At 41.8% G+C, this 24663-nt stretch overlaps 1 protein-coding gene across 1 annotated transcript in view; it reads left to right on the forward strand.

Annotated features, from left to right (window-relative positions):
- Positions 1-263: 263 nt before the first annotated feature.
- The window catches only part of samd14 (sterile alpha motif domain containing 14), a 57835-nt gene continuing 33435 nt past the window's right edge, over positions 264-24663 (forward strand). Inside the window, exons 1-6 of the mRNA XM_067969163.1 lie at positions 264-531; positions 2043-2200; positions 3304-3640; positions 9694-9787; positions 17588-17665; positions 20303-20486. Of these exons, the coding sequence (XP_067825264.1) occupies positions 264-531; positions 2043-2200; positions 3304-3640; positions 9694-9787; positions 17588-17665; positions 20303-20486 (1119 nt within the window). The remainder of the gene's footprint in view (positions 532-2042; positions 2201-3303; positions 3641-9693; positions 9788-17587; positions 17666-20302; positions 20487-24663) is intronic.

A 24663-nucleotide genomic window follows, 5' to 3' on the forward strand; every position in this document is an offset into this window, starting at 1 on the left:
ATGGGGGGGCGCAATGGATGTATTCAGCACTACATCTGAGGAGGAGGCACATCTCCATCTGTGCCAGGCACAGCGTACAGTTCTGGGAGTTGCAGCTCCACAAGAGAGAGGTGCAGCACAAGGACCTGCAGAACAGCAGAGAGGGGACGATGGCCCAACATCGCAGGAGGCACTACCCTCGTGAGAGGGTCTTCAGGCAGAGGCTGAGCTTCCTGAACCTCTCTGAGGACCAGTGCCTATGAAGACTAAGATTGAGTGGCTAGATGGTCGCAGACATCTCCAGGTTCCTTCAGGCAGAGCTGCTCCCAGTTGGGCCTGGTGGCCATACATTGCCCGTCGCAGTTAAAATCACCACTGCCCTCAACTTCTCCTCCTCCAGATCCTTCCAGGGCGCCAACAGTGACATCTCCAGGGTCTCTCAGTCATCTGACCATAAATATATGCAACAGGTCACAGACGGCTTGCTTGCCAGGGCATCCCACTATGTCAACTTCCCCATCAACGACATCAGCCAGACTGAGAGGGCAGTGGGTTTCCACTCTCTGGCTGGCTTCCCACGGGTACAGGGTGCAATTGATTGCACACACGTAGCATTCCGAGCACCTCCACATGAGCCAGGACTGTTCATCAACCGAAAGGGATACCACTCCCATCAATGCGCAATTGGTTTGCGACCACTGGGAGGGGTTTCTGCAGGTGTTTGCCAAATTCCCAGGCAGCTGCCATGATTCCCTCATTCTGCGCAAATCCCACTCCCTTGCATTTAGTGCTCTCTTCTCCTACAAAAGGGAGAAAGTACAGACGTGTGAGTGAGTGATGGTGAAGTGGTCACCCGATGGATGCATTGCTTTGGGTCAGGATGACAATGAAGCAGATGCATCAGAGGGTGACTATCAGACAGATTGATCACATTGCATCAGGATTGGGGTGAGTGGGAGAGGTGGGTGCACAAATTGGGGGGTGAAGAAGTGCACAGAAAGTGAAGGTAACTTGACACTTGGCCTTAAGTAGGTGTGAGGAGTGATGTGCTGGAGTTGGCTTCACAGAGCAGTGTGAGGTGGGGGGGTAACGTTCACCACGGAATGCAGGTCAATCAGCAACTGTACTCACATTTCCTGACCTGGTTAGGTCATTAAATCTCTTTCTGCATTGCATCCACGACTGGGGCACCGTGCTTCTCCTGCTGACCTGGTCTGCCACCTCCAGCCATGCCTTCTTTGTTACAGAGCCAGGTTTCTTACTTCTGTCTTGTGGATAAAGCATCTCCCTCCTGCTTCTCACTGCGCCCAGCAATGCCTCCCGGGCGGCGTCGGAGAACCTAGGTGCAGCCTTGGCTCTGGAACCTTGCATGGTCATTGTAGCCACCTTTCTCCTTCAAAATGCATTGTTGAAATGGCCCTTTAAATAGTGGGCTTTAAATGCGAGTGCGCAGTCCGCCCACTGCGCAGCTTGAGGACGCGAAATCCAGAAGTTGAGTTAAGTGGCTTCAATTGAGTCACGATCGTTCGGGAAACCGCACAATTTTTTTCTCCAGATTTCCCACCCGATTGTTGACCCCCCCCTGCTGAGATCCAGCATCATAGTTAAAATTTAGGCCATGGTGTAGGACTGGAGTCATATGAAGGCCAGACTAGGGAGGAGTGGTCAGTTATCCCTCCCTGAATGACATTAGTGAACCAGTTGGTTTCATACAACAATCCAACAGTATTCGTGGTCATTTTTTCTGATGCCAGTCCAAAAATTACTAGGTTTATTGAATTCATTGTGCCATGGAGGGATTTGAACTTATGACTTAACCGTAACCAGTGCACTACGATACCTGCTAACACTTGAGTGGAAAACAACTAATCTGTGCTTTACAGTAATATTTTGGATTAATTCTAGTCAGACTTATAAATGTCATAATTGGTGTGACACATGAATTTTCTACACTCCAGACTTCAAAAAATGGGTTTAGTCTATTTTCCTGTGGATAATTTTACATGTTCATATTATCATTAATAATGTTCTTACTGGCATTAATGCGTTTAATATTGCTGCAGATTTTAATGAGGTGATACCAGAGACTGAAAGACTTGACAGCAGCTTGCAGAAAGCTCGAGCTCAGCTTTCTGTCAAGGCAAGACGACAACGACCATCTAGATCTCGACTACGAGACAGCATAAGCTCCACGGAGGGAGATGACAGCCTGGAAAGAAAGGTAGGTAATTTATTTTTTTGACTGTAGGACAGAACATTCCCTCACCCCCTCCCAGCATGGATCATTTGGTAAAGACAGTGCGTAGTTATAGAATCATTGAATGAGTCAGCACCGAAGGAGGCCATTCGGCCCATTCTGCCTGTGCCGGCTCTTTGAAAGAGCTATCCAATTAGTTCCACTCTCCTGCCCTTTCCCTATAGCCCTGAAAATTCTTCCCCTTCAAGTCATTATCCAATTCCTTTTTGAAAGTTATTATTGAATCTGCTTCCACCACTCTCTCATGGTGCATTACAGATCATAACAAACCGTTGCATAAAGAAAATTCCACTTTTTTTTCGTTCATGGGATGTGGGCGTCACTGGCAAGACCAGCATTTATTGCCCATCCCTAATTGCCCTTGAGAAGGTGGTGGTGAGCCGCCTTCTTGAACCTCTGCAGTCCATGTGGTGAAGGTTCTCCCACAGTGCTGTGAGATAGGGAGTAAGGACTTGACATCGTTCTTAAAGTGTGGTGTCCAGAATTGGACACAATACTCCGGCTGGGGCCTAACCAGTCATTTATAGTTGGGCTGTACATCCAGAAGATCCCAGGTTCAATTCTAATCTGTGCTGAATTAGCTGATCTCAGTCAGTCAGTAGCCAGGGCTCTTCAACTGGCCTCAGTGCCCCTGGGTTATGGAGGGGGAAATGAGCCACGTTTTTCAACCTGATTGTTGTTCAGTGAATCCTGCTAGAAAGTGATGTGTATGGATGTCAGGTGAGGACAGCACTGGACTTGGCCACAAGGCCCTCCATGGTCAAATAGCCTCCTGGCATTCATTGCTTAGGCTCACAGATGAAGAATGCGGTTTTAGGTAAGATGGTAGAGTGTGCCCAGGGAACCGTAACCCAACGGGAATCAAAGTCTTCAGGAGAGGGGGTAAAGGGAGAAAATTGTCAAGCAAAACAATAGAAAAGCAGTGATAAGATACAGAGATCGATGAAATGCAGTGTGTGTACCAGGTAATAGATATCAAGTAGTATAGACATTTAATTTTTTATAAGTTGACCAGAATGATTGCACTTTTCTTACAATCTATACTGTTTTGATTTTTATAATTATAGGCTTCAGATAATTATGGAAGCCCACTACACAGTATGAGATCTCCTTTACATTCCTCCCTGCGAGGCTCTTCTCCATCTTCAGAATCTGTTATCTCTTCAGCATCTCCCTCACAGCGAGCCTCATCGTTCTCGTTCGATGTTAACATAGTGAGGAGAACGTTTGAAGAAGGGGAGCAGACATCGATGGCGATGACACGTTACCAGACTCTGACTAATGCTTCCTCGCAGGAAGCCCTGGGCTTGACACCTACAAGTTCCCCTTCCAAATCCTGCCACAGCTCTGACACCTCTCCAGTTCACATGAGGAGGGAGAGAAGAACAGAAAAGCACAGTGAAGGTTCTGTTATTCATTTTCTTCAATTTTGCAATTGATATATTTTTTCTTCAAAAGGTCTATGACAGAATTTCTTTATATCTGGACCGAAATTGGTGCGATACATCAAGCAATAAAAGCAAAGTTAATGGTATAAGTTATCTGACTTTTCATCTAGACAGGTGAGACAGCTAGATCCCTGTGCTGGCAGGGAGATAAGGTGACAGCTTTTTTGTTTAAAAAGTAAACTTTTGTCAAAAAGTACTGTTCAAAATAAGTTTTGCTGCTTCAAGTTAGAACATCGCACCCCCGAGTACATTCAAAGTGCCACTGAGTCAGTGCTTGTTAACACACAGATACAGGGGTAGAAACTGGACATTGTTACACCAGTTTAATGCTTGCAAAATGGGCCTGAGGGCCCAGGTCACCTGAAGGGTGTCTGACCTGATATTGAGTCGGGCCATTTTGCACCTAGAACAGGCGTTAGGCACCTGCATATGCTAATGCCTATTTTAGGACCTCTCGAGAAAATTGGGCTGACAGTACGCCTGAGGTCCGCTTCTAGCCAACAACCGATCCCTTTCCCATCCGCTGATCCCCCGGGATCCCCCTTTGGACCGCTGCCGGTGAGGCACTGATCTTTATAAGATGGGCAAGCTGCCTGAGGAGATGTGATAGTTGCTGGCAGCTTGCCCAAATAATGTTAATGAGGCCTAAGGCCCAATTTTAGGTGCCCATTTCAGTCCCAAAAATAGTTCTGAGGGAACAGCCACCCCGTAGTTGCCAGTTGGTATTATATTCAAGAACAGGTTCTCAGCTCACCAACACATCAAACCAGGAGAATTTAAATGGGAGGAAGCTATTGCTTAGGCTATGTTTACCGTACTAGGAAAAACAATTGGTAAATACCAGAGGCTGAGCTCAGAGCGTCTGCGAACCCAGATTATTCAGCTTAGATAAGTGGGATTAAATAAATAAGCAGTGTATTTAACAGGTGAATTTTGCAAGATGTGAAACACCCAGACATGAAATGTACGGGGGGGTTAATGAGCTGAAACATCAATGGGGATTAAAAATTGAGCGTCTGCTCACATCATTCAGTATTGGAACAACAGGTATTTGTTCTAATGTAATTACAATGGAGAAAACTTTAAAGGAAAAATAAATAGCAGGGGGAGAATGTCTGTGTCAGGAGAGAAATGTTAGCCACGGAATGTTTGGATTCCGCGGCTGTGGAATTGTGGAGTTTATTTGCCTTGGATAGTGCGTGACATCAAGAAATGCGACTGGGAGCGAGGGAGAAAATTACAAATGGAAAGTAAATGTTACCTTCACAAACAAATGTCAATTGTGTAAGAAGTGAATATTTACATTAAGCCAGTAGAAATCAGAGCTCACCAATGGCACAGCTCAATAAATCGACCTCCCAAATGGCACTGAGCCACAAAGACGAGGAATGTCCCAGTTTCAATCTTCAGCCTGTGTGAATTAGCTGATCTCAGCTGTGGTGGCAAAATTGGCCTCAGTGCCTCCAGGCTGGGACCGGAGTAGTTAAACAGCCTGGGATCCTGCTCCTCGACACTATCCACTGACTCCGGTTGAAAAGTGTATGTGAGTGAATGCCGGGTGAGGACAGAATCGGTTGTGGCTGTGATCTCCCCAAGGTTGAATAACCTGCTGCCATTCCCTGATCAAGCTCACACCTGAAGAATGGTCACTTGGATGATGTAATGGAGGATGGCTGTCTCCCGTAGGACCAAACTCTAACATGAAGCAGTGTCATGAGGAGAAAATGCAACAAAAAAAATTAGATGGGATTAAATTTAAAGACTCGGCCTCTATCCCTGCTTAACCTGAAGATTAAAAGCAAGATCAGCGAGCATGACTATTATTATTTTTGCAAGTCTCCAAACTACAACAAGTTAAAAAGTAATAATGGTGTGTTTCAGTACATATTTCAGAATTTCTTCTGTCACAATATGATCTAATAGAAAATTGTAATGTCACAGTCAATTCTGGATAATTTAATAAAATGTCCACCAAAAAGGCTATTCATATAATGGGACACAACATTGGGAATAGCATTGTGTTTGCACTGCAAAAGGAATGGAATGATGAAATGAATCAAATTAACTTGTTTTAGATAGCTGGCCTTATATAAGGGCATGTTTTACTATAAGTTTCTCACCAATCAGTGTTGTAGATTGTCACAATAATTATTTTGCAAGAACGGCCCATCACCAATACCCACCTTCGTTTGCTGAATACTGTTAGTTTTCAAGAAGCTGATGAAATGGTTCTCCAGGCGTTTTTCTATTATAGCAGCGCAGTATATGTGGGAGGGAATTTTAACCCCAAAGAACAGGAGGGTTGGGGGCGGGTGGGAGGTTAAAATAACAACTTTTTAGATCATGATCGCAATCCGGCTCCAACACGACCACTTCCGGGTTTAACGGGGTGTCTTTGGATGCATGCAAGGAACGCACTGGCTAAGGTCGCGTCCCCAATGAGTGCCGGTGGGCGGGTATTTAGCGGGGCAATTAACATCATTAAGAGACGTTAAGTAGCATTTTTCTTAATTGAATTTAACTGAGCTTTAAAATTAATGGCTCCAGGACGGCTTTCCTGGGGCTCGTGAATCTCACCAAGTAAAAGGAGGCGAGATGGGCCGGTTCATCAGGTAAGTTTTATTGCACTGCTTGTGGGCTAAGAGGAGCAGGAGTGTTTCCTTCAGGCCCATCAAGTTTACCAGCTGCGACCGGACTCCCGCGATCAGCTAATTGGCGAGACCCCACCATTGTCCGAGAACCCCTGATCGCCAACGCTCCCCCCCACCGCCCTGTCAATCAGGCTGGCTGTCGGGCACGGTACCCGGCAGTAAAATTTTAATCTTTCAATTAGATCACGATTGCACATTCCGACCCGTCAACTTTACTTCTGGGTTTAGCGCCTGAAAATCTTCCCCCCACTCCCCGATCTCTTCCTGATTCCAAGTCAAAATCATACCCGGGGTTTCCTTCCATTGTCTGTATTTCATGGTATCGGTGCTGGGCCCATGGAAGTGTGGTTCTATGAATGTGCCATCAGTTTAAGGGAGTTGGTTTCATTGAAGTAAATGTGGGGAGCCAAGCCCCCGCATTTCCCTTGATACAGTTACTGATTCCCCAGATTTCACAGCAGAACCCAGCGTGACTTCCCTTGAACTCTAAAATTAAAATGGGGAGAATGACATACAGAGGCTGCTCTCCCTCGACAGTCGAGTAACAGTCGAGCTGTTAAAGTGGGCTAGTTAAAGTGGGCTACCATTAAGTAAGAGTCAGTTTCGGATGTAATTAAGATAGTGATGTGGTAAATCAAAATTTTGGGCATAAGACGATTTGTATTTCAGCTTATAAGAGCCTAGCTGAATGAGAACACTGCAAAGTTTAGGAAAGAATTTAGCTTTAGCCCACTTGAATCACCTTTGAATTCAAATTTCAAACGCCTAACTATGGGCAATCATTCACAAATGAGTTATTTTGCAGTAATAATAAAAATGTGACGAGGATATTTTATAATATCAAGAAGGTACGAGCCCATGGAATCCAGGGTGCCTTGGCACTTTGGATACAAAACTGGCTTAGTGGCAGAAGTAAGAGGGTGATGGTCGAAGGTTGTTTTTGTGACTGGAAGCCTGTGGCCAGTGGGGTACCACAGGGATCGGTGCTGGGTCCCTTGCTGTTTGTGGTCTACATTAATGACTTGGATATGAATGTAAAAGGTATGATCAGTAAGTTCGCTGATGATACAAAAATTGGTAGGGTGGTAAATAGCGAGGAGGATAGCCTCAGTCTGCAGGACGATATAGATGGGTTGGTCAGATGGGCGGAACAGTGGCAAATGGAATTTAACCCGGAAAAGTGCGAGGTGATGCACTTTGGAGGGACTAACAAGGCAAGGGAATACACAATGAATGGGAGGACCCTAGGCAAGACAGAGGGTCAGAGGGATCTTGGTGTGCAAGTTCACAGATCCCTGAAGGCGGCGGAACAGGTAGATAAGGTGGTAAAGAAGGCATATGGGATACTTGCCTTTATTAGCCGAGGCATAGAATATAAGAGCAAGGAGGTTATGATGGAGCTGTATAAAACACTGGTTAGGCCACAGCTGGAGTACTGTGTGCAGTTCTGGTCGCCACACTACAGGAAGGATGTGATCGCTTTGGAGAGGGTGCAGAGGAGATTCACCAGGATGTTACCAGGGCTGGAGCGCTTCAGCTATGAAGAGAGACTGGGAAGATTGGGTTTGTTTTCCTTGGAGCAGAGGAGGCTGAGGGGGGACATGATTGAGGTGTACAAAATTATGAGGGGCACAGATAGGATGGATACTAAGGAGCTTTTTCCCTTCGTTGAGGGTACTATAACAAGGGGACATAGATTCAAGGTAAAAGGCGGGAGGTTTAGAGGGGATTTGAGAAAGAACTTTTTCACCCAGAGGGTGATTGGAGTCTGGAACTCACTGCCTGAAAGGGTTGTGGAGGCAGGAACCCTCACAACATTCAAGAAGCATTTGGATGAGCACTTGAAATGCCATAGCATACAAGGCTACGGACCAAATGCTGGAATATGGGATTAGAGTAGACAGGGCTGATGGCCGGCGCGGACACGATGGGCCGAAGGGCCTCTATCCGTGCTGTATAACTCTATGACTCTATGACTCTATGACTCTAATACGGTTAGTAGTGAGTTAGAATTTTCTTGCACCTTACTGAACAAGCAAGTGTACCCTGTTATATAATACCCACAAAATACACCTATTTCTGATCATGGGACACAACAAAAAGTGCTCCTCTGTAGACTACTTCAGTGATGAAGATCACAAAGTACACACTACAAACTTTTTTTTATTAGTCCAGGACATTAGAGCTAGCACTGAAAACCAACCTCTCCTCACCATACTGCTGCTGCACAATCTCACTAACTTATATGTTGAACAACCATCAAGGCAGACGTCCACCTTTACTACTTAAATTATTTTGAAATGAAAGTATACATGCAAGTACATGGCATATCTTCCCTTGACCTTGAACATATCTCAGCTGACAATCTGCATCTTCCCTGGGTAGTTCAGATTTGTGGTCACGACTGAACATTCACATGGAGGAGTGTGTAGCCTCCTCCCTCAAAGTTCAGCATTTACCTTTCTGGGCTTCTGGACTGATTGATATATCTGCTCAATTAAACTAATTAACATTTGAACAATAGCCTAGCTCAATAAATAAAAAGATAATTTCTTCCCTGTGTTCTACGAACAAAAGGTTTGTAGGTCAGTTGACTGAACAGTTGCAAATAAATCAGTACTATTAAAATGGCTTCTGAATTCAAAATTTAGATTCTTTGACTAAAGAACTACTGGTAGCAACCATAGACCATCATTAATTATAAGCATCGCAATACATCACTAATAACCTTGGAATCGAGAATATAAAAAAGGCAAGAGCAGGGATCTGTTACATAGTTACATGGTATTTATGGTATTTATAGCACAGAAACAGACCGTTCAGCCCAATAGGTCTACGCCAGTGTTTATGCTCCAAACAAGTCTCCTCCCACCTTATTTCATCTCACCCTATCAACATATCCTTCTATTGCTTTCTCCCTCATGTACTTATCTAGCTTCCCTGTAAATGCATCTTTGCTATTCGCCTCAACTGCTCCACATGGTAGCAAGTTCCACATTCTAACAATTCTCTGAGTAAAGAAGTTTCTCCTGAATTCCTTATTGGGTTTATTAGTGACTATCTAATATTTATGGCCCGGTTTGTGGGTCAGGTACAGCGTCTTGATACATTTGATTAATTCTGGAATGATACAGGCTTTATAGTAATTTATGAAGGGATTCACTTAAATCAGAAGCTATAAAGTGATCATTAGCTCTCTAGGTTGTTTTCCTTGCTAGTTATTCATAGCTTTGGAAGGAAGAAACTTATAATAATGGCATTGGCAATGATGGGGAAGGGCATAATAACAGCAACTCTGGATTCAGTGATAGCGTCATAATGTTTTGTTAAAATTTTGTTTGCATTTTTGTAATTGTAGGTTCAGAGGAGAGCAAAGAAACAAGTCCAGCAGAACCAGCAAGTCCCACAGTAGGCCTGGACAGAAAGGCAAGACGGAAATTTTTGGACCTTGGGTAAGTGTTGTAATTAAAATAAAATAAACAATAAAACTTTATCCTTTTGATATAACAGAATGTAGCAGGTGAAGAGACTATAAGTTTAAGCATTTTTAGTTCTGTAACTTACAATTTCAAGTGTACATAAAAGACCACAACAAACAAGGAAAGACAATCCATCTTACTAAATCATCCACCAGTCATCCGTTCTTATTGTAATACATACAGTATTTTTTGACAGACTTGCTAGTGTTTCATCTGAGTGGTTTGAAGTGATGGTGGATTCTAATTAGGAACAACTGAAATATAACAATGAAGCTACAAAGATACAATGGAAATGAAAATTGGGAGAGATGTATAACAGGCAGCTGAATCGATATCGCCCAGAATCAAAATTACCCCCATTATCTGCAAATAGTTTCCAATCTGTGTCACTATTATGGATCATAAATGTGTTTGCTAACATTTCTCCAGTGTTGACAGTTCACTATCCTCTGGTCTATCTGAATGGTTAGGGCTTTGAAAAAGATACAGAGACAATTCTTAACCCTTTTTTGTAAGGTATTCAGCGACTATGTACAAAATTATGTTACAATTGCAATCACAATCATTTTTTTATTCAATGGATATTACACATAGATCGATACAAGTCACTTTAGCAGAAAAAGACTGGAACTCGTCCTGTTCTGCTTTCCACCTTTAAAAACCTCCCCAAAACTAATTTCTGCAACCAAGCTTTCAGAACCCCCCCCACCCATCTTTTCCTGGCTTGATGTCCACATTTTTTTAATGCCTATTTATGAAGCACCTTTAGAAGTTTATTTACATTGAAGGTACAATATAAATGGAAGTTGTTGGCCTTGTTGTACAAGAATAGCTGTTGTCAAATTGACTAAGGTGTGGCATTGATATCATCCTTGGAAACGCGTGCAGCCTGGACTGTTCTGATCAATAACAAAAAACATTGTTTTATGCTGAGGCGTCTTTCTGTATCACCATTTAGAGTCTCTGCATTCCACTAGCAAGCTGCTGACCGGTAACAAAATGAAGAAATTCTGTAAGACGGTCAAAATGATAGGTGTAGAAATTATTCCTTGTGTCCGTCTTCCGGATGGAAAATGGGGGCAAAAGGGAACAATTTCGGGACACATATCCCATGCCTGAACTGTACCTGCGTTACAGGCACCGCCATATTGTTAAAGGCATCGTTGCAGGCGGCCCGGCCAGTTGCCTAAAACAGCTGCTAGGCCGCTTAGATATGTAAATGAGAGGCCTGACTCCTGTCTTAGGCTCCTTTGCAAAAAAAATTGCCGGTGAGGCAAATGGCCTGGTATTCTTCTTAGTGAAATGTGGAACTCCTATAGAGGAGCGACAGACACCGGCAGCTCACACAAAAATGTTAATGAGGCCCGAGGACCAATTTTGGGCCATCCTCTGACCTCCCGGTTGAGGCGGGCATTATCAATGCGCTGCTGGTTATGGAACCATAACCAATCTTCACCCCACAAGCTCTACAAATTCTAGTGTACACCAGAGTCTCACTGTATAAAGAAAAACGTGGAAGAAATGTGAACAATATAGAAAATTGGATTACACAGCTTATTCCCTTGTGTGGTAAACTGCTGCCTCCACTTTTTCTAAACAAATATTCAGTGCCTGAAGGAACCACATTAGATCCTTACTATTATCCTGTCTGTGGGAACCGTAAAAAGGCATCTTATATTGAACAGAGTTTTTTAGTAGTTAGAGTGCCATAAATAATGCGTGTTATAGTAGAGAGTGTTATTGCGAGGGCTATTGAACAGAGAGGATTTGTATGAGTCTTCCCTATTACTGAAAGAAGCCATAAAAACAGTCCTATTTGCATGCAGTCGATAATGTTTTATATGCCATTTAATCATCATAATAGTCGAAGAAAAATTGTGATGTGGCCTGTTTGCATGGAATTGATTTTTTGTTGATTAGCTTTTCTGTCATTTATCATCGTTTGACATTTTGCAACATCTGGTGTGTACAAGGATCCAAAAATGCTAATAACTAATGTCTTTCAGATATGAAATCTGATGATGAGTTCTATGAATAACGTTCAAAATCACTCAACATATGTCAACTAATTTTTGAACAAGAACAATTACTAAACTATGTTCTGCCATCTTGTATTTTTGTTCACAAAATTAGTCATGTTCTCCTGGTAAACATTAATCCCTCAGCCATTACCACCAAAACGAATGATCTAGTAATTTCTCTCATTGCTGTTTGTGGGACCTTGTTGTGCGCAAATTGGCCTCTACATTTTCCCACATTACAACTGTGACTACACTTTAGAAAGAAAATTACTTTGTTGGTTGTGAAACACTTTGGGAAATCCTGAGGACGTGAAAGGCACGTATATAGAAATAACTTCTTTCTTTCTTAATGGACTATTCACACATGTTAGATCTAAATTAGAGCAACAAACAGTAGCAGAAAGTAAAAGAGCCCATTTTTACATGCTAAGCTCATTGGTAAAGAAGGATGTTGCCTTCTGCAGTTTACATTCAAGTCAAAAAGTGATGATTTTACTCCTGATCATATTTAGAGTTATTGAGCTTAATGAAGGGGAAGATTTTGAAGTATCACTGAAAACATAGGCAGAGGCCGAAAAAGAGATGATAGATCTATTCTTTTGGCCAGAAATATGGCATATGATACATTCTGGGGGAAAAAGAGCATAAAAGACTAAAAGATGATTAAAAATAAACAGGTTAAGCTAAATGTTATAATCAATTGGCTAGCAGTGGTTGATTTAGATATTTCAGTAGTTGGAAGCAAGAACTGAAGGTGCAAGATTTACTTTGTGGTGAAGTCTGGAGGAAGTCCCTTTCCCAAGAAAATACTGGGCCAGAACTTGTGCCCGACCAGTGTGGCAAGGCTCTCCGCACATCCTGCAGATAAAAAGTATGAAAATACTTACTTCCTGGCCTGCAACATCCACTTGCTCCATTTTGAATTCTGTTCAACTTGTGCGCTCTGAAATCAGCGTAGGTTTTCATTCGCATCGGACAGACTGTGGGAATGGAAGCCACGCCCACAGAATCTGTCAGGAAGAGCAGTCACGCCCACAAGTAGCAAGTCGAAATAATTCATTTCAAGTAAACTTCTGTATGTCAGTGTAAATAAAAATGTAACATATCTTCTTATAAAAGATTTAATTTAATGAGACAGAAGTTAAAAGTAAAAAAAGAGGTTTTTAATTTTTAATTTTACATTTTTTCAATGATCAAAAAATATTAAAATAAGACATTCCACATTTTTAAAATTTAATTTTTAGTTTTTTTCGCAGTCATTAGGAGTCATCGCGCTTTTAAAAAGTAGTGTAGAGCTGGTATTTTTCAGCGTACCTTTTAGTGGTGTATTTTTGTTCCAACTGGGCAGATGGGTAAGTTTACGAATGTTCATTGATTTAAGTGATTGTAGCATGCCCCTTTAATTCGCAGCTGTGAAACCGCCGGTGAACCAATGGGAGCAAGTTCATGATTTCCAGCTTATAGCGCGCATGTGCGCATTCGTGAACTTACTCCGTCGATTCGCTGGCGGAGAGAGAGGACGCCATTATGGAACGGCGTCCCGAGGTGAGCAATTTCTGGGCCAACTGAGTTTTGAAGGCTGATCCAGATCCAAATAGAATGTACATTTATAGCTGACCCAATATTATCTTTCATACTGTTAAAATATTATTTTAAACTTAGTTCAACATTTTTTAAATAAAATGCAATCAGTGCAGATACTGCCAGAGTTTTCATTACTGCTGTGTCCAGCATTCACATTTCACAATGAATTCCAATGCCTGGTTATAAAAATGAATGACCTTTTGAATTAAATCCCATAAAATCTGGTCATGTAGAGAGAGATGAACATACTGAGGCAATGTTTAGAGGAGGCTATACTGAATATATCTAGGTTTTGTTTTGGAGGCCATCAAGGGTATATTAAGTATACCAACCTCCCACTTTTGTAGGCTAAGGTATTAATCAGGATTAAACACAGTAGCGCTGTGTTGCCAATGGTAAATGAATGTGACAGGAAGGGCATGCACTTGAGTGCTGGCCCAGCTGGGATTTCTGGGGTCAGCTTCATTTTAATAAAGGTAACAAGCACCCAGTTCATATAGGGCCTGGCAGTGCCAGCTCGTTAGAGGGGTGGGCATGAGAGGTCGTGTGTCTGCAGTCCTTAAGCAAGTGCTGATGAGAAACTGTAAAGGATTTGATCATTTAAAGGCAAGTGGTCATGTTGGCCTTTCAAAAGGTTGTAAATATTTTTACTCTGTATCCGAGTCTTTCCAAAAGGCAGTTTGGGTTAAAGAAAACAGTGGCTGATGGAGTAAATGTGGAGGCAAGAGATTTAATCTATGAGCTAGAGATGGAGCAGTGCGACACTCATTTGATGGCTGCAGACGTGCAGGTGTTGCTTCATGTGGTGGGTGCGAGGACCCATATTGTCAATAGGACCCCGATGGCATTTTGACCATGCGTGAGCAGGGATACCGCCGCAGCTTTCCCGATTGGTGGAAATGCAGGTCTGAAGCTGGTCTGCAGACAAAAGAGGCCCTTCAGGTAAGTGTTAAACTTTCCTTTGTGGGGCCAGGAGGAGCACTCCTGCTGTCATGGCCTTCCCTGCCCTGGAATCACCCCCCACCGCCCCCCCCCTCCGGCTTCCCTCCCACAAGACCCTTCTGAAAACCCCTTCTCGCTACTTATCTGGGAGCCAATGGGCAGCCCTTGGCCACCCAGTCTTCACCGGCCGGCAGACGCTCTACCACAGACGTTCTGGGTGGGAAGCCCAGAGTTAAACCGCTCCGGGTTAAAATTGACCTTCTTATTTTTATACAATGTTGCAAGTTTCATCAGCATGGTGAGATCTTCAAAATCAAGAAAGCTCCAGTAACTCTTTTCCAGGATATAAAAAGGAACTTTTCTGTTCAAATCGGTGAATCTGTTTGAAGAGTCAGTTTGAAACTCCTAAAAGAGAGAAAAATGGTATTTGCAGGAAACCATGTGGTACGAAATCCAGGGAAACAGAAAATGCTGGAAACATGCAGCAGGATGGGCAGCATCTGTGGGGAGGGAAACAGAGCTAACGTTTCAGGTTGATGATCAGTTCTGTTAACTCTGTTTCTCTCTCCACAGATGCTGAGTGTTTCCAGCATTTTCTGTTTTTATTTCAGATTTCTAGCATCCGCAGTATTTTGCTTTTGTTTTACTGTGTTATTTAAAAGTTACTTTTCTAAGGAATAGCTCAGTTTTTAGAATTGCAATCATTTTATTACTTTGTCCACTTGAGTTAGGTAGAAGGAGACCTATTGCAAATATAATAATCACGTTCTGTGACTGTTTCTTATGTCCTTGTTCATCTTTTGTAAAATAAAATTTATTTGATACTTTCAATTTAAAAAGAGGTATAACGCAATGATGCTTTGCTTTCAAAAAATGAGTTGAACCCTGTGGGGAAATATGTCCGATAGCGAAAAGGAATTAGCAGACAGAGTTTGCTCTTTGCCCTCCTGTGCATGTTACCATCAGTTTACCTAGATAACAAAACATGGATTTACTGGCTTGACGGTATGGGAAGTTGGGACTCACCCATGAATGGAGATATGAGAGCCAAAATAATCCAGTGTAAGAAGGTTAGAAAGGACCTAAAATGTAACACATTCATATGGCTATCTGCTGTTTTAACAGAGTGTTAATCAGTTTAAAATTGGTTAATGCCTGAGACACTTGTTCATCTAATATTGGCAACAATAATTTCTAGACTCAAAGAAAGTATATCAAGAAACAACTTAAAACAAGAGTCAAGAAGTAAGTATGCAAATTTGCTAACAACAGATTGCCAGAAGAATCTTAATATAGTTGTAGTCTAGTTAGGTATATTCCCTCATATGAAGTAGTATAGATATCTGAAAATATTTACATATATATAGAAAATGGAAAATTTATCAAATAGTATGTCAAAAATCTAAATTTTCTGGAGCGGCCATAACCCCCAGATAGTGCTAGAAAATAAATCCCATATATGAGCTATAGCACACTCACTTTTAGAGTTGACGCTAAGACACTGTGCTATCAATGCAAATAAATCTTCCTAATCTGGAAGGTAGATTATTAAAGTCAAGAGTAGCATGTGATCCAAGTACTGATGCTGGAGTCTTCCTTTCACATACTATTGTGCTGATCATAGCTCACAGGCACCGATGGAAACCTGAGGATCATTTTGTTTCATAGTTAATACAGTTTGCAAAATTAAACAATGCAAATATTGGAGAGTCAGCAAATGTGTGTAAAATTAGTAAGGGTCATTGAGCCATAGATGAACTGAAGTCTCCAGCAAGAATCATTAATTCAACAGCATCTGAGATTTTTTTTAAGGGTATTGTAGCAGGCTTTAGTAGTTTGATTTTTTAAAAAAAATCTGAAACTAATGTTCCCATCATTGATTATATAAAACAAACATGGAGATTATATATTGCACTTTTATTTTACTTGAAAATAAATTAAGCAAATTAATAAATTAAAATTCAAAAAATAATATGATATATCAAAATAGTTTGATCAGGCTGCCAAATAGCAATTTCCATTGTGGAAAAGAAAATCGGGAGAAGTGTAAAATGGGCTGCAGATTTGCTATCGCTCGTTTTACCCTAACATCCAAGACAAATTTCACCCCTTATGTCTTTATCTGTGCCACACTTCAGTCTTGAGCAGGAATGTTCGGAATGCCCCTACAAGTCTGAGAATGTGTAGTTAGTTGTGAGGAAATTGAAATTGACCCGAATGGCGGTCGGCCATTTTCTATTTCAACTGTGTGTACTCCTTATCTAGATTGGAGAACCAGTAACATTTATATTGGTTAAGTGGCTCATTAGCTGCTTCAGAAGTGTCGAAGGATCATTACTGCGGTAATAAATGCCGTAGAACAAGACATTCTTTTTAAACTCACCCAAAATTAAATAGTCTCTCATCAAAAAGCTTTGATCTTTGACAAGAGTAATGAATGTTGCAAATAAATAAAGCACAGCTCTGGTGCAGATGAGTGAGCAGGACAGGGAAAAGCTGCAGACCATAAATGATCAGATATAAAGCACAGAAAGAAATCATAGATACAAGTATAGCCATTGCATGGGGGGATTTCTGGATCAGTTTACCGTGAGAGTCCAATAATTTAAAGATGTCTTTAATAAAATCATCACGTAATAAAAAATTGCCTGCCAATGATTCTGAATACCTGAGATTAGAATAAAATAATTAGCCAGATTTAGATAGAGACAAGTTAGTTTTATAGAATCATAGAAAGGTTACAGCATGGAAGGAGGCCATTTGGCCCATCGAGTCCGCGCCGGCTCTATGCACGAGCAATCCAGCTTGTCCCACTCCCCCGCCCTATCCCCGTAGCCCTGCAAATCTTTTCGTTTCAAGTACTTATCCAGTTCCCTTTTGAAGGCCATGATAGAATCTGCCTCCACCACCCCCTCAGCCAGTGCATTCCAGATCCTAATCACTCGCTGTGTAAAGAAGTTTTTCCTTATGTCACCTTTGGTTCTTTTGCCAATCACCTTAAATCTATGCCCTCTGGTTCTTGACCTTTCCGCCAATGGGAACATTTTCTCTCTTTCAGCATAGACTTATGAAGGTCTCCAAGAAGTGGATACTGCAACTTGGAGAAACAAACTCAATCTAATAGAAGTGATATATTTCTAACAGTTTGTAGAAACACTACTATAGACCTTCAGGAATTCAAATGATGATACTTAGGTCTTCTAATAAATGCCTGCACCATCTACAGGGTACAGCTACGAAGATCCTCCTCCACGAAAGGAAGAAAAGCAGAGAAGACAGCCAACAGACTGTCTACTGGTAGCAGGTAAAATCAAACTGTTATCTTCTCACACAGCTAAAGGAGTATTGAGTTTAAAGGGTGACTCACGATCCTTGCTACCAGCAGGGAGGGCAAGATAGTGAGTCGGAGCTTCATTGTTGTGGCCCTATTTCCTACCTGCACTCCCCACAAGTGTGGCTTCCCTGCTGGGAGTGTGGGGATCACAGAATCATCCCTTAAATCTCAACTGAATAAAAAAAAAATATTCAGCCATTCAAATTTTCCTTTTGCTGTGCATTGCTGTTAAATAGGATGTATTTTAAGTTGGGAAAGCAAATTTTGCCTGTGAGATTGTGAATTAAAAACAGAAGATGCTGGAAATACACTGCAGCTCTGTTAGGATTTGGAATGAGAAAGATTCAGGTAGATAATGTTTTGGGTAGACGTTTGTACCCAGGCATTGTGTGACCTAACCAAAGGTCCTTAAAGGGACCACTGAAAGCCGCTTGAAAAACAAAGACATTTTTAATTTTTATTTTTGTGGGAAGAGGAGAGCTCCTCCTGGGCCCACAAAACAATTCCAGCCCATTACCAGTCTGTTCGAGACCCCTCTCCCCACCACCATGATCAGCATGTGAGCTGGCCGGTTTCCTGCCCTCCCACAACAAGCACTGTGGAGAAGTCCTTCCAATTATTCCCTTGAACCACAGGATAGCGTTTAATAAAGATGTGTCAGGAATTTCCTTGGGCCTTCTCCTGCTCCGCTGCCATAACTTTGACAGCAGTTCCGTGGAGACCTCATCTATGCATGTAGTTGTGGTTTGTGCCAAAGTTACAGTGGTGGAGTGGGATAAACCCGGAGAAAGTTCCAGGGAATGGTAATATCTTAAAATGTTGCAATTCCATGTAGCTAATCTCAAGCTTTAGAAATGTCAACAGCCCAATTCCCGAGAGTGAATGACACCTTTAGACTTGCTGCTTGCTTGTGTAGGATATTTTATTCATCAAAATTCTTTTCAATGTTTTTTTAGCTTTGTACAGTGTAGTAGAAACAGCAAAAGAAAAGTGAAAGTGTGTTACTATAGGGCTGAAAGATATACAACATCAAGTTTCATTCTGACGGCAGATTATTATTAAACAGAACTAACAATACAAAATGCATAATTCATCAAAGAAAATGTTCATCAGAAGAATTAAAGGATCTCATTTGGGAAGAAAATGCATTAAAAATAAAGGTTATTCAAAAACATTGCTGCCAAAGGAATGGAATATTATCAAACACATGTGTATCAACTGGCATTTTAAACTGTTCCAGCTTGCCAGCCATTCACAAAAGTAATCAGCTACGTTTTACTGTGATTTGAGGTTGTCAATTAATCAAATCAGTTGGCGGATAGGACTAGAGGCTTTCAGAATCAATCCGATTGGATGTTTACTTTAAATAGGTTAACACCTCCATTGAAGTAGCAGACGGAGGAATGTCAAACTAACGGATTAAGCGTTGGCTATCGCCAGCAGTGATTTCTAGCCTCGTGCTTAAAGGTACTTTGAACAGAAAATGTTTGAAATGCCCAGCAGATTGATCAGCATCTAAAAGAGGTTGGAAAGGGTTAATATTTAGATGTGAGCTTTTATCAGAACTCAGTTCTAAGGTTTTGTTTTGATTCACCCTTAAAGCTAATTAAAAATAAAATGTGATTGTTTTGAATAGCTAAATCAGCATGCTCTAAATCAAGTAATTCTCTGCCTACCTCTGGATTGCCAAAGGGCCCAGAACAGAGACAGATGTGACAATGAGCCAGTTTTGTCTTGTGAGTGCAAAATGCAAGGCCTGTAGAGATTACTGTAAGTGTGTTCTAAAAGGTTTTAGTTTGCAAGTTAATATGAAGTATCTGGGGTAGGATTCCCAATGAAAGGAACTGGACTCTGTAAAGTTGTGTTGAAGTTCCTACAACTACTTTCATTTTAATATTTAAAATCGCTGAAAACTTTCCAGAATAAATTATTTTTGAAAGACAGAGATATAGTGGTCTTCAAAAGGACTGAAAATCCACCAACTAGTGGCACAAATCAAAATTTTCTGGGGAGGCATGCTCCCAGGGAAAAAAAATATTATGCCCTCAGCATCACATCCCCCTCAGTAAATTCACCTCTGCTGTAAACTGTGCTTTTCTGTAATCTAGCTTTTTTCTCCCTGCAATAACATAGTAACATTGGGATCAGGAATAGGCCATTCAGCCCCTCGAGCCTGCTCCACCATTCAATTAGGTCATGGCTGATCTGTACCTCAACTCCATTTTCCCTTGATATCCTTACCTAATAAAAATCTATCTATCTCAGTCTTGAAAGCTCCAATTGTCCCTGCATTTACAGCCTTTTGAGGAGAGAGTTCCAAATTTCCACTACCCCTCCAACTACCCCCAAATATTGGGTAAACTTGATGCTAAAGTTATGCAAGCCCTGTATCACTGCACTGTTTTTCTTCATGTGCTTTGAGGCTTATATTCAGGTTTGTTGTTGAGCTGTTAATTTTTTGGGGGCTATGTCAGTCTTTTTTTTTGGAATCTGTTGGTCAGCTTTTTCTAATTTTCTAGGTTGGCATGAAAAGGCCTTCTCTGTGCTGTTGTTGGTTATGCTTTGATAAAGCTCCTTGTCCTGACTCTCGTGTTTTCCTGTTTGTAGGGAGTCTTTTGAGAGCCCAATCAGTATTCTGGCCTCTGCTAAGTCTGCAGTGCCACAGTTTGTGCCTTTCTCATGGTTCACAGACAGCAGCAAAGGGTCAACGTCCTCTAGTGGCACAATGTCACCCACCTGCTCTCCGAGAATGTCCTCCCAGGGACATGCTCCGAAAAAGTCTGCTTCCCAGGTAGGGCTGTCGTTTTCCATTAAAATTGATTTGGAAAGTATCAACAGGTTTATGGGAAAATCAAAATGTGGAAGTTATTGCATTTTCCACAAAAAGAAGGGCTTCTATTAAAACTGCAAGAAGTGAATCTATTATTGTTGCTAACACACTATAAATTCAAATGGCATGTCATCCAGGAATATAGTTTGGTGCTGAAAGTTTGCAGCCAGGTGTTTTCAGCACTGCGAGAAAATTGAGAGCAGTCGGGCAGACACATTGGTAGGACCAAATGAAACATAATACAAACATATGTATATTATTAACATGTTTCATTTGATAATGTTTGGTTAATGAGATTTAGAAACAAAGATATCCAAATATATGTATAGCAGCACTTTCAGTACCTACATTTTAATGAGGTTTGAGAACTTTGTTCTATTGTGAATATATATTTTTTATTCATTCATGGGATGTGGGTGTCGCTGGCAAGGCCAGCATTTATTGCCTATCCCTAATTGCCTTTGAGAAGGTGGTGATGAGCTGCCTTCTTGAACCACTGCAGTCCATGTGGTGAAGGTTCTCCCACAATGCTGTTAGGTATGGAGTTCCAAGATTTTGACCCAGCGATGATGAAGGAACGGCGATATACTTCCAAGTCGGGATGGTGTGTGACTTGGAGGGGAACGTGCAGGTGGTGTTGTTCCCATGTGTCTGCTGCCCTTGTCCTTCTAGGTGGTAGAGGTCGCGGGTTTGGGAGATGCTGTCGAAGAAGCCTTGGTGAGTTGCTGCAGTGCATCCTGTAGATGGTACACACTGCAGCCACGGTGCGCAGGTGGTGAAGGGAGTGAATGTTTAAGGTGGTGGATGGGGTGCCAATCAAGCGGGCTGCTTTGTCCTGGATGGTGTCGAGCTTCTTGAGTGTTGTTGGAGCTGCACTCATCCAGGCAAGTAGAGAGTATTCCATCACACTCCTGACTTGTGCCTTGTAGATGGTGGAAAGGCTTTGGGGAGTCAGGAGGTGAGTCACTCGCCACAGAATACCCAGTCAATATTGTAGTAAATAACGTGTTGCAGCTTTTCTTTACTATAGTTGGAGAAGTATTAACAGTCTGGCAATAAAGATGCATTTTCTTCATGAAAAATATCATTTTGTTTGAGGAACAAGAAAGCAGAAGGACTTTGTGCCATTTCAATGTTAATGGCATCACTCCTGAGTAATGTGATTTACATATCTCAGTATGATTTACCTTATGTTTATGAGCAAAATAAAGGGTTTGCCAATCACTTTCCCATGCAAATAGTGCTGCATCCCTTTAATAAATGGATAGCTATTAATTTCCACTACAGGATGTTCTAATCTAATATAGCCCTGATGTCTGTTTTTTGATATAAACAATGAGTACCTTCCAAATGCAATTGTTCATGTGGTACTCTTGTGTTGTACTCATCAGTGAAATGCTCTACCACCAGACTATGTAAAACTTAATGAGAATACAGAGTTGTGGAAGTAATTTCTGGAAGTCTTGCAGGTATAATTACTGAGGGCCTCACCCAGCAGTCACTCTTAATCTAAAACCCTACAATGTTAACCTGGTTCTTACCAACATTGGATCCACAATGTTACATTACAGGTACTTCCCACTCTACATCAGAGCTGGCTTTAGGGACCTGGAAAAATTCTGGTGTTATGGGCCTTCTAACACTATGGGCTTCAAATGAAAAAGGTAAAATTACCTGAGAGGGGCTTCCTTACAAGGAGATTTAGAATAGTGCTGAACAACATATCTATTTAAAGCAACTGAAGTAATCAGCACCATTCTGGGGCACTCTGTACGGAAGAATGTGTAACCTCTCCAGAATCTATTTAAAGCAATAGAATTCCAAATGATCAATAAGGTATTTGATGCACCAGGTCTAAACTGCTGTTAATGACAGCAAATCTCAGAGGTTCCTTTGTGTGCCCACAATGTTGGTCGAATATATTAAAATGATTCTTTTTGAAACATTAATGAAACCCATGAAAACACTATTACGCTCATGGCTATTTTCTGAATATGCTTCACTGCACTTAGCCACATTTTTTTAATTGACTTCAGTCATAAAATCCTCACAATTCTCTGCATATATGTAAGAATATATGCAGAGAATTGTGACCCAGTAAAAGAGCATATTGCTTTCTGGTAAAACACTGTTTCTGTCAGTCAATCCCATTATAACCCTGGTTATATAACCGATTGGGCGGATTCAGTAACGAATGGGCGATCTGCTCCGCCAGTTACCCACCCAAGCAGTAAAGGCGATAATTATCCCCTAGGTTTCGAAATCAAAATGACTGGAACTGTAGTCAAGAATATAACACACTTATATAAGGAAATTCTATAGAATGTATCATCAGTGTAAAGTATTCCCTCACCTATGTAAGTTATAAAATTATGTAAACAGGAAACCATCCACTGACTTGCCTGGAAGGTATTTCTTCAGACCTGGCTGATTACTGATTCAGAGGCTGCTGAGGCAAAAATGATAGCAGCCCCTGTGAGAGGGAAAGGAGTCACTGACGGTAAGCTAAATTTCGTTCAGGCCCAGAATGTCGATAGATTCAACAAGGTCAGAGCCTTGTTCATGAGCCTCTGGACATTTTGAAGAGCAGTGCAGAGTAGATGAGGAGGAGGAGAACCATGGACTGAGTCTGAAAGTTTGGGTGATCAGCTCTGCCTGTTTACTACCCAAGCGATGAAGGTAAAAATTGCCCCCATAGAAATTACAGCCTGTACTTGCTCTTTAACTGGAGTTATCTACTCTACTCCAATTTTCCTTCTGTTTCTCTGCATTCTTTTATATTCTTTTTCCATTTTTTTCTGATTATGTCCCTATAAAGTGCCTTGGGATGTTTTTCTATGTTAACGGTGTTGTTACACTTCATCAATAATGGCAAACAAAATTTGTTTCCTTGTCGTAGTTGAAGAGGTCTGCGGCCTGGCTAGGAGGTGCTCAAGGTCCAGTGTCTGTCTGTCTGGTGGTCAGGGACTGGGGACTGATTGGGGCACAAATCGCTCCCGAAATAATGGAGGCGCTCAACAGCGCTCTCCGTTGTTAGTGGCAAATTGAAGGAGCAAGTTCCGGCGTTCGCACACACGCAGTGAAATGTGGAAATCTGGAACTTGCTCCTAGTGATTCACCGGCAATATGACAGCTTCGAATTAAAGGGACATCGCACACTGCAATCAGAGAAATCATTGAAAAAGCACCAACTTGCTTATCTGCCCAGCTAGAAAGTAACTAATTACGCCACCAAACAGGTACGCTTAAAAATACAGGTCTAAACTAAATTTTAACAGTGTGGTAAATCTTAATACAGAATACTAACTTTAAATGGATGAAGTCTGCTTGCCTGGTTGACCAATGTAGCCTGAATCTATGGGCGTGACTTCTCCTCACAGACTTTTCTAACCGCACGGAAACTCACGCTGTTCAGAGGCTGGGTTGATAACACACAATTTGTTTAAAGTTCAAATTCAAGCAATTCGATGCCACAGAGCCTGCAGTAAGTAATTTTGTTCATTTAATTCGCAGGGGACTAGAAGGGGTAAATGCTGAGAGGATGTTTCCCCTTGTGAGAGAGACTAGAACTAGGGGCCACAGTTTAAAAATAAGGGGTCTCCCATTTAAGACGGAGATGAGGAGAAATTTTTTTCTCTCAGAGGATCGTGAGTCTGTGGAATTTCCTTCCCCAGAGAGCGGTGGAGGCAGGGTCATTGAATATTTTTAAGGCTGAGTTAGATAGATTCCTGATTAACAAAGCAGTCAAAGCGTAGGTCGACGGGATAGTAGGGTTGAGGTCGCAATCAGATCAGCCATGATCTTATCAAATGGCAGAGCAGGCTCGAGGGGTCAAATGGCCTACTCCTGCTCTTAATTCGTATGTTCGTATGTATGTATAGGAGCAACGGTGACCGTTGCCTCACCGCTCCAAGCAATTTCTGGCCCAGGGACCGGCTGATGGTTGGGAACTGGACCATTATCCTCCTGCAGCATTGAGATCCATCCTCACTAAGTCAGATCTTGGGAAGGGGAGGATTTGCGGAGGAACTTTCAGCAGGGTTTCTCCTTCCTATTCTCTACAAACATTACTTGAAAATCCTCACATGGCTGTATTATCTAACGTTAATTAAATGTGACTTCTGACTTTTATATGCAA

This window comes from Heptranchias perlo, chromosome 30 (genome assembly GCF_035084215.1).
Source record: "Heptranchias perlo isolate sHepPer1 chromosome 30, sHepPer1.hap1, whole genome shotgun sequence".
In the NCBI taxonomy this organism is placed as follows: Eukaryota; Metazoa; Chordata; class Chondrichthyes; order Hexanchiformes; family Hexanchidae; genus Heptranchias; species Heptranchias perlo.